General features: G+C 47.7%; 1 protein-coding gene across 4 annotated transcripts in view; it reads right to left on the bottom strand.

Moving 5' to 3' along the window:
- TDRD7 (tudor domain containing 7) overlaps nucleotides 1–11,958 on the bottom strand; it is a 61,844-nt gene extending 49,886 nt beyond the window's left edge. For 3 of the 4 annotated variants that reach the window (XM_077790513.1, XM_021537123.2, XM_077790512.1), the window contains exons 1-2: nucleotides 11,799–11,958; nucleotides 7,078–7,298 (exon numbers count right to left, since the gene is read on the bottom strand). In XM_077790513.1, the coding sequence (XP_077646639.1) occupies nucleotides 7,078–7,284 (207 nt within the window). In that variant the 5' untranslated portion in view covers nucleotides 7,285–7,298; nucleotides 11,799–11,958. Of the gene's footprint in view, nucleotides 1–7,077; nucleotides 7,299–7,649; nucleotides 7,790–11,798 lie in introns of those variants that run through there. The other variant, XM_021537124.3, reaches the window with a different exon arrangement.
- Between the last annotated feature and the right edge of the window lie 1,650 nt (nucleotides 11,959–13,608).

The following is a 13,608-nucleotide window of genomic DNA, read 5'->3' as shown; positions in this document are numbered from 1 at the left end:
AGTGAGACCCATGCTCATCCACAGCCCTCAAAATCACTTGTATCCTTTTCCAAGCCTGTAACTGTTGAATCATGCAGGCCACCAGGCAGTTCAGGAAAGGCTTCAGCAGTAGACATGGATCTTGGAGATCTCAATCACCTTTTGTGAAATCAACAAGCCAGACAGGGAGAGCCTTTCCATCACCTTTCCACATTAGGTTGGGCCTCTCTGAGAAACAGCCTGGTTTCTAACTGCCACCCCACAGTCCCACAATCTTGCTTTATAACTCCGGGAAGCCATGGGGTTGCAGCCTGTCCTTGTTCCTCCTGCCAAGGCTCACTAGAGGCTCTGGCACCACACTGACCCTTTGGAGCAGGGTTGCCTTTGCCCCCACTTAAAAAAGAAACTGCACAGCTATCCTGGCTGTACCAAACAAAGGCACTGGGCTGGCCCCCAACAACAACCCAACCTTGGACAACGCCACAGGTACCTCCCTGCCCAAATTCATGGCCTCTTGCCTCAACATCTAATCACCACATGCCATCCTGTAGATTGATACAGGAACTTGGCCTTGGCAAGACACTAAATCATGTGCTTAGCATGCAATTTGCCTGAAAAGAAGATGAAAGCCCAAACCTTTGGGCCATTCAACTGCTGCAAAGGCAGCAGGGTGAGTACTCCTCCAGGATTCTCTAAGGACTCCTGGCAGTTACCCCAAAACCACTAAGTTAAAAATGGAAGTCTGTGGTCTCAGCCATATTCTGTGGTGGAGGTAGAGGTTGTGAAAGGGTCCCTTTCTCAATGGTGCCATGGGGCCAGCACTACTACCTTGCTAGCCATGGTCCCCAAGGCACATCACAGATGGCCATTTTGTACCGGAGCAGGGCAAGAGAAACTCAGGGATTTCACCAGCACTTCTGAAATTTAGCAGTCAGCAGCTCCAAAAAGGATCTTTTCTCACAATCAAGACAGGGCAATTAAAGCAGTAAAACAACAAAAGCAAGAGATTGCTAAGCAGCAACAACTTGTTCCAGGGATCTTCTCAAATGTCCCAGGGTGACACACACAGCCTAGGAAAACAGGCAATGGATGATGACACTAGAAGCCAGGCAACTCCTCCAGCAGTGCCCTCCAGCTCATCCTTCCCCCTCCTCTTCTGCTGCACACCCAGCACCTTTGCTGGGCTGGCTCAACCCAGAGCCACTACAAGGAGGGTCTCTCCTTCTGAGGGAGAGCTCTCCTACTCCAGGAGCTCTGCTTACAAATCAGATAGTGTGTCTGCTGCACAGTCAGCACTGATAAAAACAGCAACCCAGCAGTGTTACCACTGTAGTGATTAAATGCTAGGAATCACAGAAAAATTAAGGCTGGAAAACATTGCTACAATTCATGTAATACGGCATCTTTGCTCAAAGCAACATCAACTAGTTAGTCAGGTGGTGGCTTATCTTCAAAGACAAAGAACTCTCAACCACTCTGGACAACTTCTTCCATTGTTTAGTCAGCCTCACTGTAAAAAAGTGGACGGTTTAATGTTTACATGGGACTGCTTTTATTTCACTCTGCTATCATTGTCTCTTGTCTGTTCACTGAATACCACTGAGAACTGGAGATGGAGTCTGGCTCCATGGCTTTTTTTTAGTCCCTTTAACAGACATAAGGATAAGATTTCCCTGAGCTTTCTCTTTTCCTGCACAAACAATTCCTGCTCTCTGAGCCCTGCATCAGAGATGTGATGTTACAGTCCCTTCATAATCTTCACAATCATTCCATGAACTTACTTCAGTGTGGCCATGTCTGTCTTATCTGGGAAGCTTAGAAAAGGATGTGGCTTCACTGCTGCTGAGCAGAAGGGAATTAATTATCACCCCCATCAGAGTGCTGGCAACTCTTCCTAATGAATCCCAGTATGCTGTTGGTCTCCCTTGCTACAAATGGCACCCTGCTCACTGTGAACTCTGCACCCACCAGGGCATTTCTCTGCCAAGCTACTTTTCAGTTGGTCAACCCTAAAACTATACAGGAATATGGGGTTTTTCTTGCCCGTGTGCAGGACTTGGCATTTCTGTATACTGAACTTCAGAGGGCTCCTGCTGCTCAATTTCTCTAGGTTCTTGAAATCCCTCGGAACAACAAGCACATTCATCTGCTCTATCAGGTTTCTCCTGTCATCTACAGACTTGCTGAAGATGATCTCTGTCCCATCACCTAGGTCATTCATGAGTACATTAGACAGCAGTTCCTGAGCACCTACTCCCAGGGCACATCACTTTTAAGCGGTCTCCCAATAGGTTTTGTGCCACTGTTAGAGAAGAGGATATTACAAGCCCTATCAAAATTTCAGTTAAGCTATATCCAATGCTCTCCACTCAACCAATCATCTCAATTTAGAAGGGTATTTATTTGGTAACATATTATTTTCACTTCACAAATCCATACTGACTTGCCTTCTTATCTTTCAAGTGGCTGGAACAGCTTTCCAGGATTAGACACTCAACAACTTTCCAACAGTTCTACATCAGGCTGATATTCCCACCCCTCCCAGTAAAGGGTGGTGCTTTCTTTCAGTCCTCAAGAACCTCCCACAAATTACCATGACTTTTCCAAGGTAACTGACACTTGTGGGTGCCTCGTGGACGTAGGCACATTCAGTTTTTCCAAATGTTCCCTATCTTAATCCTTCACAACAAGGTTTAGACTTCCTTGCCCTGCACTTTCCTCAGCCTATTTGCATAGTATGTCTATACCCCTTCCAGCCCACCGAATTCTGCTTCTACCTCCTGTGTGCATGCTTCTAATGGTAGATTTAAGTTAGGCACTCCCTCTTCAATCACGTGTATCTTCTTCAACCTTGCTTAAGAGAGAGACTTTTTCATACAACAGCCTGTACCTGAGTCATAACCCATCTTTTTGAAAGGTGAACCTGAAATCTTTCACTCTTCACCCTTTCACAGATGTCTGTGTAACAATCTGCACTCAACAGTTTAAGCATGGACTTAACAAGGCTTTAGTGAAATGAAACACAGCAAAAGGCTGAAGGTCTTCATTTGCTGTACCTTCTTTCTTCCAGTTTTTCTGTTGTCTCTTTATCCCTGTCCTTGTTTCCTCCCATTGCCAGTACACTTAACCAGCCATTTTAAGGACTTTCTTTGGAAGCATTGGTCCAGAACAGCTCTGGGAGCTGTTCTCAAGGGGACAGCACTTGGTCTTGGTCTTCAAATAATGAATCGTAAATATAGTCTTTCTTAGGTCTATATATGTTTGTTTAGGCAGCATCTGTATAATCCTCCCAGGCTGCTTCTCCTTGCTCCCACCTCATGCATGCTTGCATTTATGACTCAGTTTTGTCAGTGCTCTTGCCCTTTTCGCTTTTTCCCCCCCAGCTATTGGAGCATACCATTCTTGAAACTGGAGGAGGCAATCCTTGTAAGCTCACTATCTCTTCTGGATCATTCTCTTCAGGACTGTATTCCATGAGTCTTCCAAGCAGATTCCTGAAGAGGCCAAAGTTTGCTCTCCCAAAGTCCTGCACTGTTGATTCTACTTTTTGCTTTGTTTCTCTCCTTTCAGGCTCACAGACACCATCTAGCCACAGACAGGGCTCTTCCCAGCCTTTACATCTGCAATCATCTCTTGTTTTCAAGGACTATGTGCAGCAGAGCACCTCTCTTCATTGACGCGTCAGGATGCTGGGAGCAGCAGACCCCTGAAACATCCTTGAGTGTTCACACTTGGATGTCTTGTCCCTACAGCGGGTATGGTCCAAGTCCAAGTCCCCCATGTGGTTGTCAAAAGAAGGCATCATCTGTTTTGTCTACCGCTTCTTCCCACTTAAACTATTTGTAACAGATAACCACTCCGTTGCCCATACACTGGTCTGTCCACTACTCATAAGCTCTTCCCATCTCATCATCTGTACCAAGACAGAGCTCCTGGCATTCCCGCTGCTCCCAAACTTGGAAGGTCTCACAGGAACTCCTCCTGTTCACCACTAAAGCCCGTAATTCCTCAGCAGCCAGGCCACTCACAGCAGCATGCTGGTTGTATGACCTGTTGCAACAACTCCCTGTGACCTCAAATGAGATCACAGCCCTGAACAACACAAAGATCTCCAGTTTCTTTTGGTTGTAGCCCAAGTGTGGACACTTCAGAGAGGTGCCCATTTGTGCCCACTTCCAGAAAAGCATATGAGAGCCTTCTTCAAACTCCTAGCTAACAGCAGTGGATGCATGGGATGGATCACTTGACCTTTGTTCTCAAGGTCTCAATATAAAAATTTTTTTGTCCCTATACAGTTTATCAGAGTTTTATAAATGTACATTTTCACATCTTTGGTACACTCCAGTTTTTTTCTGCCACTAATGCTCTAAACAATTTTTATTCTGCATTTCCTTCCCTTGTTTCACAGTGATAAAATTTAACAAAATGGTTTTAATTAAAATGAATTCAGATGTAAAAAGGGATGGGGTAGATGAACAGAACAAATCAGTCTTCAAATTTCTCCTTTTGAAGGGGCTTTATTATTCACAGAGAAGTCAAAGTTTTCTTAGATGAAAGTACAACACCTTTCTCATAAATGAATATGAAGCAAAGTAGGGTTCCTTGAAAGGATGCAACCACCTGTTACACGTGCACAGTATTTCAATGAGTTCCCTTGCAGTGCTTTCTGTATACTGAACTTAATTCTCATCTTCTGTGGAAACTGGAGGACATAGCTACTGCATAAAGAAAAAGTCATTAGTTTTAATTTTTCCCACATTCAAGACAGCTAAATTAGTGTTCAGGATCAAGAGGAACAAAGGACAATTTATATCATTGCCTTCCCAAGATAGTGTCTGTTCTGTCTGAGTTACCTAGCTAATATTCACCTCCCACAAACACTTAAGGTAGCATGTAACACGTGGCATTTTGAGATAAATTTGTATTACTTACTGCCTACCTTATACTATTTCTTTTTGAATGCATTTCTTGTGGTACATCTTGGGCAGCTGACCTAGCAGTAAGGAAAGTGATTTTAAGATTATCTAGACTGCAGCCATGATCATTAACTGCTATTAGACCCCTGGATGTACATGTCTTTGCTGTCCTGCCCCAGTGTCCACAAGGGGATTAAAGGAAGAGGGAAGGGTCCTGACAGACACTTTGGAGAGCAGGGTACTCCAGAGCCATGAAGAGAGACAGGCTGACTGCGTGCTCTTGCAGTGGCCTTGTATGGATTCTGAGCTATGGTATCAAGCCTATAATGAAGCTCAAGTATTCTGGAGAGAGGTGAAGAAGAACAGGCTTATAACGACATATAGCCTGTAACAAGAAAGCATATGGGAGACATCCTAGGCAGTTTAGCAGCCCACATCAGTACATAATCATGCTTGCCACTCTCTGCTTAATGTCTGCGATGGCCACACTATGGACAGTGGCAACAGGAGGGTCATCAAATAGCAACACGGGCTCAGTCTTTGCACCTTTCCTCTCTCCCAGGTGTTCAACAAGGCACTTCCTCTCAGTTGTTTCAGTCATGCAGAATACAGTTAGCACTTCTGAACCAGAGCAAGTCCTCCTCAAGAATCTCAAGACCCCCAGCTCTCACCTTTTTCACCTCCTAAAGCCACATTTCACTCTCTTGTAACACCTGCCGCAAGGAATTCACTGCCCCCAGTACTACCCAGGAGTTCACAAGGCTCTCAGCACACATGGTATTAGGGGATAAACATGGCTCTCAAGGGAATGGGAGGATACCAGATTACACCCTGCAAGGCCCTAGTTAGAAACAGATGGCTATCTGCCAGAACCACCACGAGGAAGCACTTAATTGCAGGATCACAAATGTTCCCAGACCCGAGGTACCTGCAATCTTGTTACTAATGTACCTGCAGCTGAGGCAGGCTTTGGAGAAAAAGAATCCCAAACTTGCTTGTCTGCTGTAAAAGGGCAAATTCTGATGTAAATATGCAGAAAGGGAACCAACATGTTGCTTAAAGACAGCCACATTTCCAGATATTAGGACAAAACCCAGGATACCTCTCACTGTACTCTCATCACACAGCTAATGAGCTAGAACTAGTTCTGAGTTCACAGATGCCATCCTGATCCAGCTGAGCAAACAAGGAAGCTCAGCCTTAAGTTCTGTCTCTTCAGACCTGCTATGACGGCCATACACTGTGCCAAACATCCACTAGCTTTTTGATCTGCCTCAGGCTACAATGACTTCAGGAACTCAGAAACATTGCTCCAACAAGGGAGTGACTTCAAGCTTGCCACACAGATCATCTGCAAGTCACACAGCTACACCAGTTATCAAGAGAACACATTCTGACTTCAGACCAGGAAGTCCAGACTATTGGGCAAGGAGGTCTGTGGTCCTAGCAAGCTGCTTCCAAGGTGGCAGCCACCAGGAGACACAGGCTAGTGCAGCAAGAGCAAGGAATAAGGGATAACTCTTCTACCATACCAATCCTCTGATAACATCTGCTTCTCCTTCTTGATCTGTGTGACGACCCTTTATCTCTTGCACACTTGTCAAGCTGAGGCACTTGCAAATATTGCAGCAAGGCACCTCACTTACATGAGCTCTTCATCACCTCAGCACATATTTGCAGCCCTGTTGCACTGCAATCCATAACAAACAAGAATCCTAAGTCCAAAGTAAGCACTGTCAAGCTTATAAGCAACAGCACCTAGGAGTTTTTTTGTAGTAAAAAAATTATGCTAAACTCCACTGAGAAGAGATGATTAACACACACAAGTTAACCTTTAAGGTCCCAGGACAAACCATTAGTATCTCCTCCGAAGTCAGAAATGATGAGATAGGGGCCAGATCTCCACAGTTGCACAAGTGATCTTTCCACACAGAATTTACATTTCCAGGAAAAAGCCCCGTAACTTTACACCTTTTGCATACACAACCTTGGGTCTGGAATGCAGAGGCAGGAAAATAAGGAGTACTTAGTATCTTATGTCACTGCTTCCACTTCTCCCGAAGTGAGAATTAGTGCACCATATGCATGCTACAGAAATCAACAGCACAAAAGGAAGTAAAGCTATGAACCAGGAACATTCTGCAAATACAAAATCCATTTCTGAACAGTAACTGATTCTTACCTCTCCTATTTTATTCTCTTCCATTCTGACCACTCCTGGGATACTTTCCAAGTAGCCTTCCAGTGTGTCATATCCTAGGTGCCTGAAGGGAATCAACTCATTGGTCAGGGATCTGTATTCACTCTGAAGTTCTGACAAACGTATGCCGTTTTTAAAGGCATGAAGAACAGCTCGCAAGGCTTTTGCAACAAGTTCTGGCTCCTGCATCTTCACTTACACCCCTGTCTCCAAAAGAAAAAAAGGGAAAAAAAAAATTTTACATACACAGGCTAAAATCACTGGCTTTTACAATTCAAGCTCCCTTCCCCAACAAGCCAGAATGCAGCAACTCAGTGGCTCTGGAAACTGTGATACTTCTGGGTAGGCCCATAGGGCCATGGTAGTGCAAGGCAAGCATACTGTGGTAGGGAATACACACACCATGACATTGTCAAAAAGTGCTGACACAGGAGTGCAGCAGCCATCATGCACAGGTTGGCTCTGCCAGACAATCACAAGAGGCCACAGGTACAGAAAAGGAATGGGTACTGCTAAGCAATTGATGCACCAGAGACAAGTACTGGATACTGTACCTGGGACAGGGCAATTCTGGATGTGTGCATAACTGGGGAAAGAGAGACACTCTGGAAAGTGGTCTGGGGGTCCTGCCAATGGCAAGCTGAACATTAATCAGCAGCACCCTGGCATCCAGGAGGGTCACCCATTCCCTGGGGTGCATCAGGCACTGCATCACAGCCAGGCAAGGGAGGGGATTGTCCTGCTCTGCTCTGCACTGGGGCGGCCTCAACTCAAGTGCTGACAGCAGTTTTGGGTACCACAGTATAAGCAAAACGTTAAACTGTTGGAGAGTGTCCCAAGGGGGGCAAGAAACATGGTGAAGGGCCGTGAGGGGGACCCATATGAGGGGTGGCTGAAATCACTTGGTCTGTTCAGCCTAGAGAAGTCTGAGGAGAGACCACATTGCAGTCTACAACTTCCTTGTGAGGGTAAGAGGAGCAGCAAACACTGATATCTACACTCTTGTGACCAGTGACAGGACCCGAGGTAATGGCCAAAGTGGTGTCAGAGAAGGTTTGGGCTGGATAGCAGGAGAAGGTTCTTCACCCAGAGGGTGACTGAGCACTAGAACAGGCTCCTGACAGAAGTGGTCACAACATCAGATCTGACAGAGTTCACATGGTGTAATTTGTTTAGTTTCCTGCACAGGGTGAGGAGTTGGATTTTGATGATCCTGTGGGTCATTTTATCCAATTCAGGATATTTTGTGATTTGATGACACCTTAATACCTGAAGGGCTAAAACTTCCTCTGAGAGAGGGCACAACCACCACCCCCTGTAACAGCACCCCACACTCAGTGGTGTGGGGTGTCCCTCTAGAGAGGTGCCCCTGAGCCAGCAGCTGCACCAATGCCCATGTCTCAACTCCACCATGGAAACAGCATGCACCTGGAGCATGCAACGTCTTACCCACAAGCACACAATGCCTCGGCTCCACAGAATCTTCAGAGAGAAAACATAATGTAAGTCCCCACGCATGTGATCCTCTGACATAGGGATTTTGTTCTGGCCTTCTGTTTTTTCAGCCTGTGTTGCTCATGTCTGGTAGGGCCATGGGATGCCCAGAGCCGGCCCCAGGGATATGCACTGCATGACCATCTCACTGGGCTCTGCCCGGGCATGGAGCCTTCTCAGCCTGGATTGAGGGACAGACCTCGATCCATGTTCGGGGGACGTGACACAGTGCTTACTGAGGCCTGCTTGGCGGCCACCTAACACAGTTCCACAGCCCTCAAGCATGTCCCAGCTCTGTGATGCCTCCTGCCTGCTTTCCAAACAGCTTTTTCTACAGCCACCAAAGCGGAAGGCCTGAACCTGCCTTTTATCTTTGTGCAATGCATTTCATTCACATCTATAGATTCGTTCCATCAGCTCTCAAGAAAGACTGCTTTAGCTACCTCAGGCTTATGTTTTTACCACTACAAATGTCTCATTCATATACCTCTAGCAATACACATATTTAGTGTATCTAAGTACAAATCTACTGATTCTTTCCTTCATACACACAACTCTAATTATCTACATACCCCATGCATGTGCTGCATATAAATCTATTGATATCCGAGTATTTCCTGGTACAAGGAAGCAGGAGCTGCGACACTGAACAAAATGGCATCTCCCTCCACAAAATGGTGGCAGAAACCTTCCAGCGAGGACTCCGGCCCAGGAAGTCTGGGCAGCGTGGGAGGCGGTTTCAAGGCCATAGCCAGCACTACCTAAAGCCCTCCCAGCCCCCCAACTCACAGGCCTGCACACACTTGGGGCTTCTCCAGGAGCATCCAGCTACACCCATGGGACACCGGAGAGCGCAGAAACAAGTGCTGCAGGGCAGGCTCTGTGCTCCCAGGTGAGCATCCTCCTCCTAGGTGCTCACTCACTGCAGGGACACTCCTGCCACAGGAACCTCCCTACCATGGCCGTGGACCAAAACCGCACAGAGCTCTCAAACAACCAGCAACCACCCTGCTTTCAAAGTGTGTGCTGCACGCAGTGTCCAGTCCAACACTGAGCACAGCACACTGGTGCACTTCAAACACCTCATCCTCACGCCCCAGCAGCTAATGTGCGACATGAGCAGAGCCAGTGCTTTGGGAGAAGGTCACCTTGCGCTCCTCAAGATGCTCCAGCTCTAGGCACAGCACCAGAGTGCCCCTCCTCCAGTACACCAAGGTGAGCGACTGCTGCCCGCGTACCTGCATGAGGCTCTCTCAAATCTGCAGTGCTGACACAAGGGGCCCCGTGAAAGGCTGGTTTGCACTGCACTCTGCAGAACAGACTCTCTCATCACCGGTTCCCTTCCTGGGGAAGTCACTCTGGGCAACAACACACCATGTCCAAAAGAAAGAGAAATGCCAAACCTCAGCACATTTCAGGCGTCACCACACACACTTCAGGCTCTCCCTTTCTGCACCCAACTTCACAACAGTCCAGCTCCAGGGCCAGACAAGGAGGCACAGCACCAAGTCCTTTTCTGCACCCTTCCTTGAACAGTTTTCACTTTATATACACTCAGCACTTCACTAACCCAACTGTACCTCTTGCTCTGTACACTTATATTCACACAGGTACATCCATGTCCCTGCAACCGTACAGACAGCACAGCCAGTACATGTCTTCATGCACACATGACTCCCTAACCCTGCAATTTCTGGCCTTGCTGCTCCAGTGGGTTTCCCTGACTGATTCTTCAACAATTCCTCAGCAACAGCTGCCCTCACAGCTGCCCTCTGCTCAACAACTACAGTGTCTGTAGTGTAGTAAGTACTGCCCAGGAGGAGTAGCACACACTGAACCTGCACATTGCCACACAGCAATGGGCAAATCTACACTGGGCACTTGCATCCTTCTCTCATCCTTTCAGAGACTTTGCAGCTGGTGCACTGAGCTTCAAAGAATCAGAAGATGTGATTGCCACCTGCCAGAAGAAAAAAGACACACGAGGTTCATATCTTCTTTGGACCCACTCAGTTTCAAATGACATCATGTGCCATTGAAATCTGTAAGTGATGTAAAGTCCTGATCATACAAAATCCCCAAACACTCAAGCATTGAGAACTACAGCAAAAAATGCAGTTCTGTCTACAACTGTGTTTCAAGCCACATTCATTTCAGAGACATGGAAAAGCTGATGAGAAAATGTCTGGGGCCTTTTTGTCTACTGTCTCTTTTAAGTAATAGACACATATTCTTATTCAGCTAACATAGCTCTTGAAAGTTCTCTTGAGTTTATCTTCCTGTTCAGGTAAAATTAACAGTATATGCACTACAACCAAGGAGTGATGAAGAAAATTCAAAAAAAAACTGGAATGGCAGTTAAAAAGTTGATTCAAAAAAAAAAAAAAAAACTTTCACTAAGAGACTGAGAATCACGGGGAAATGACATCATGTCAATATCAGACATGTTATTTGTATACAAACACAACAGCCAAATTATAACAGAAATAGCAAACAGCACATTATAAAGTCTATCTCGCTAAACTACATTGTGAAGAGTATCACGAGGACAAGTTAAACGAGGTGACAGGTACTAGGGTACAAAGGTTAAACCGAATCCAGTCTCAGCCCACACCTTACAATCTTCCCATTCCTATTGTCAGCAACTACACAGACTTGCAAGGCAGTAATGCTGACAACACAAATACATTAACAAAAACCTACACAGCTCACAGTAGCTTCCGAAGCTTTTTAAAAATTGTTTTTGAGTTAAGCTGCTTTAACATTAGGTCATTCAGCAGCTATGACATTTTCCCGGCAGTTCACTGCCTGCAGACGGCAGGGCACTTCACTGGAAACAGAGCCCGAGCCGCCTCATCTTCACTAAGTGGGTGCACATCGCTCAAACCACCTCTGCCAGCACCTGAACCGAAACTTCCAAACGCCCAGAACGGACGATCCGCGCCGCGGATCATTAGCCGGGCTAAGGAAAAGAGGAAATGCGAACAGCTCTCCCACAGGGAGGGGTGCACTCCCTGGCAGCCTCGCTTTCCGCAGACTACAAACACTTCCCTGGGGAACTCGTATCCCCGAAGGCAGAAAGCATCCCCTATCCCGCTGAAGACGGGACCGTCACCGCGCAGACACGGAGGAGGAACGGCCTCCCGCTGGCTGGCAGCGCCGTGCCTCTGCTGGCAGCCTGCCTTTCCCCTCAGACCGCGAGAACTTACGCCCGGCGGGGCTCCAGTCCTTCCTTTCCACTTTCTCCACCCGGGGCTCTCAGGCGAAGCCTCTTCGGGCCGCCGCCGCCGGCCGGGCCGCAGCCACCGCCTCCCTGCGCGGGGCCGGGAAATGAGGGGCAGCTCGGCGGCTCCGCGCCACCGCCCGACCGGCCCGGCCGCCCCGCCCCGCCCCGCGCGGCTCGGCCGCCACCTCCCCCCGCCCGGCGGCCCCGGGCGCCTGCGCAGCACCGAGCCGAGCCGAGCCGGGCCGGGCCCGGCCGCGCCACGTCTGCGCCCGGCCGCCTCAGTCCTGTGACAAGGCAGCAGCCAAAGTCGCCTTCCAAAGGGAGCGGCCGAGGAATAACAGCTCCCTCTGAGCGTCAGAGTCACTTCTACAGAGAATCAAAGAATGTTAAGGGGTTAGGAAGGACCTTAATGATCATCTAGTCCTGAGCCTCTCTGCCACGGGCCAGACACCTTCCACTTGAACAAGTTGCTCAAGGCCTTATCCAGCCTGGCCGTGAACACTGCCAGGGTTGGGGCTTCCACAGCCTCCCTGGGCAGTCTGTCCCAGTGTCTCACTACCTTCACAGCAAAAAACTTCCTCTCACTATCCAACCTAAATTTCCTCTCTTTCAGTGAGTACCTGATTGTCCTTGTCCTGCCAGTACAGTTCCTGACAGTGCCTTTTTGGCTTCCCTATACAGCCCTTCAGGTACTGGTTGCAATGAGATTTCCACACAACTTCGTCTTCTCCGGGTTGGCCGGCTCCCAACAGTCCGAGCCTGTCTTCATAGGGAAAGTGCTCCAGTCCTTTCAGCAACTTTGTGGACCTCCTCTGGACTTTTCCAATAGTTCCATGTCTTTCTTTTGTTGGGGGCACCAGGACTCCATGCAGTACTCCTGCAGATCCAGAGCACCAAAACCTACTGAATTTAGTTCTGCAGCTGGAGCTCTCTCTAGTCACCTTGTACTAAAACCACTCCACAGGTGCATGTTCCATCAAGGAGGTGTTGGTGGGTGCCTGCCTGCTCTGGCATAGGGTTGCAGCCCTTCTCAGGAGAGCTGTGCTTGCCCAGCCCATATCCAGGTTGCTGCCAATCTCCGGATGGTGTGCATCTGCATAGGCACCTTGGGACTATTTCCTTCTTGAAAGCTGTAGACCCACAGCTTCAAGCTTTCATTGTGCTTTCCAGCATTCCAAGCACATAGTTGATTTGTTCCCCACGCAAGCAGTTAGTACTGATGGAGAGCCCCTCAGCATCCTGTATCAACAGACCCTGCCACCTTTGCATGTTGCCCACAATAGCATTCCTCTGTCTGTACACGGTCAGTTCTGAGAGCCAGACTGGAAGCAGCATCAGGCCAAGCTGTGTGGCCACCGAACAGCGGACATCTGCCAAAGCCAGAGGTTGGTCCCACAGAGGGGCATATGCTAGGACAGAGGTGGAGCTGCTGAACCTCAGAGGGTTCAGCAAGGGGTCTTCAAGGGGCTCTCACCTTCTGCTATGACTCCTACAGCCTCCAGAGACTGCTTGCCCCAGAGTCCAGTATCCTCTGACAAAGCATTTTTACAAAATCCACATGGAGGATCCAAGTTTAATAGAAAGTTTACTCATCTGAGGCTATTTTAATTTACAAGGTTTTCCATTTAGTAGGGCAATATGGCAGTTACAGTAAACATGCGCATTAATTTTTGCAGACTGTAGCATTTCCAGTATATTGCAGAATCATGACACAGTTGTGAATCTCCTAAGCAGCCTCTAGAATATGCATATTGTTACAACACTGTCTTTAACTGTTAGGAGGGGATATATGT

The sequence above is a fragment of the Lonchura striata genome, chromosome Z, assembly GCF_046129695.1.
Source record: "Lonchura striata isolate bLonStr1 chromosome Z, bLonStr1.mat, whole genome shotgun sequence".
NCBI lineage: Eukaryota > Metazoa > Chordata > Aves > Passeriformes > Estrildidae > Lonchura > Lonchura striata.
This window is presented reverse-complemented; position numbering and strand designations above follow the sequence as displayed.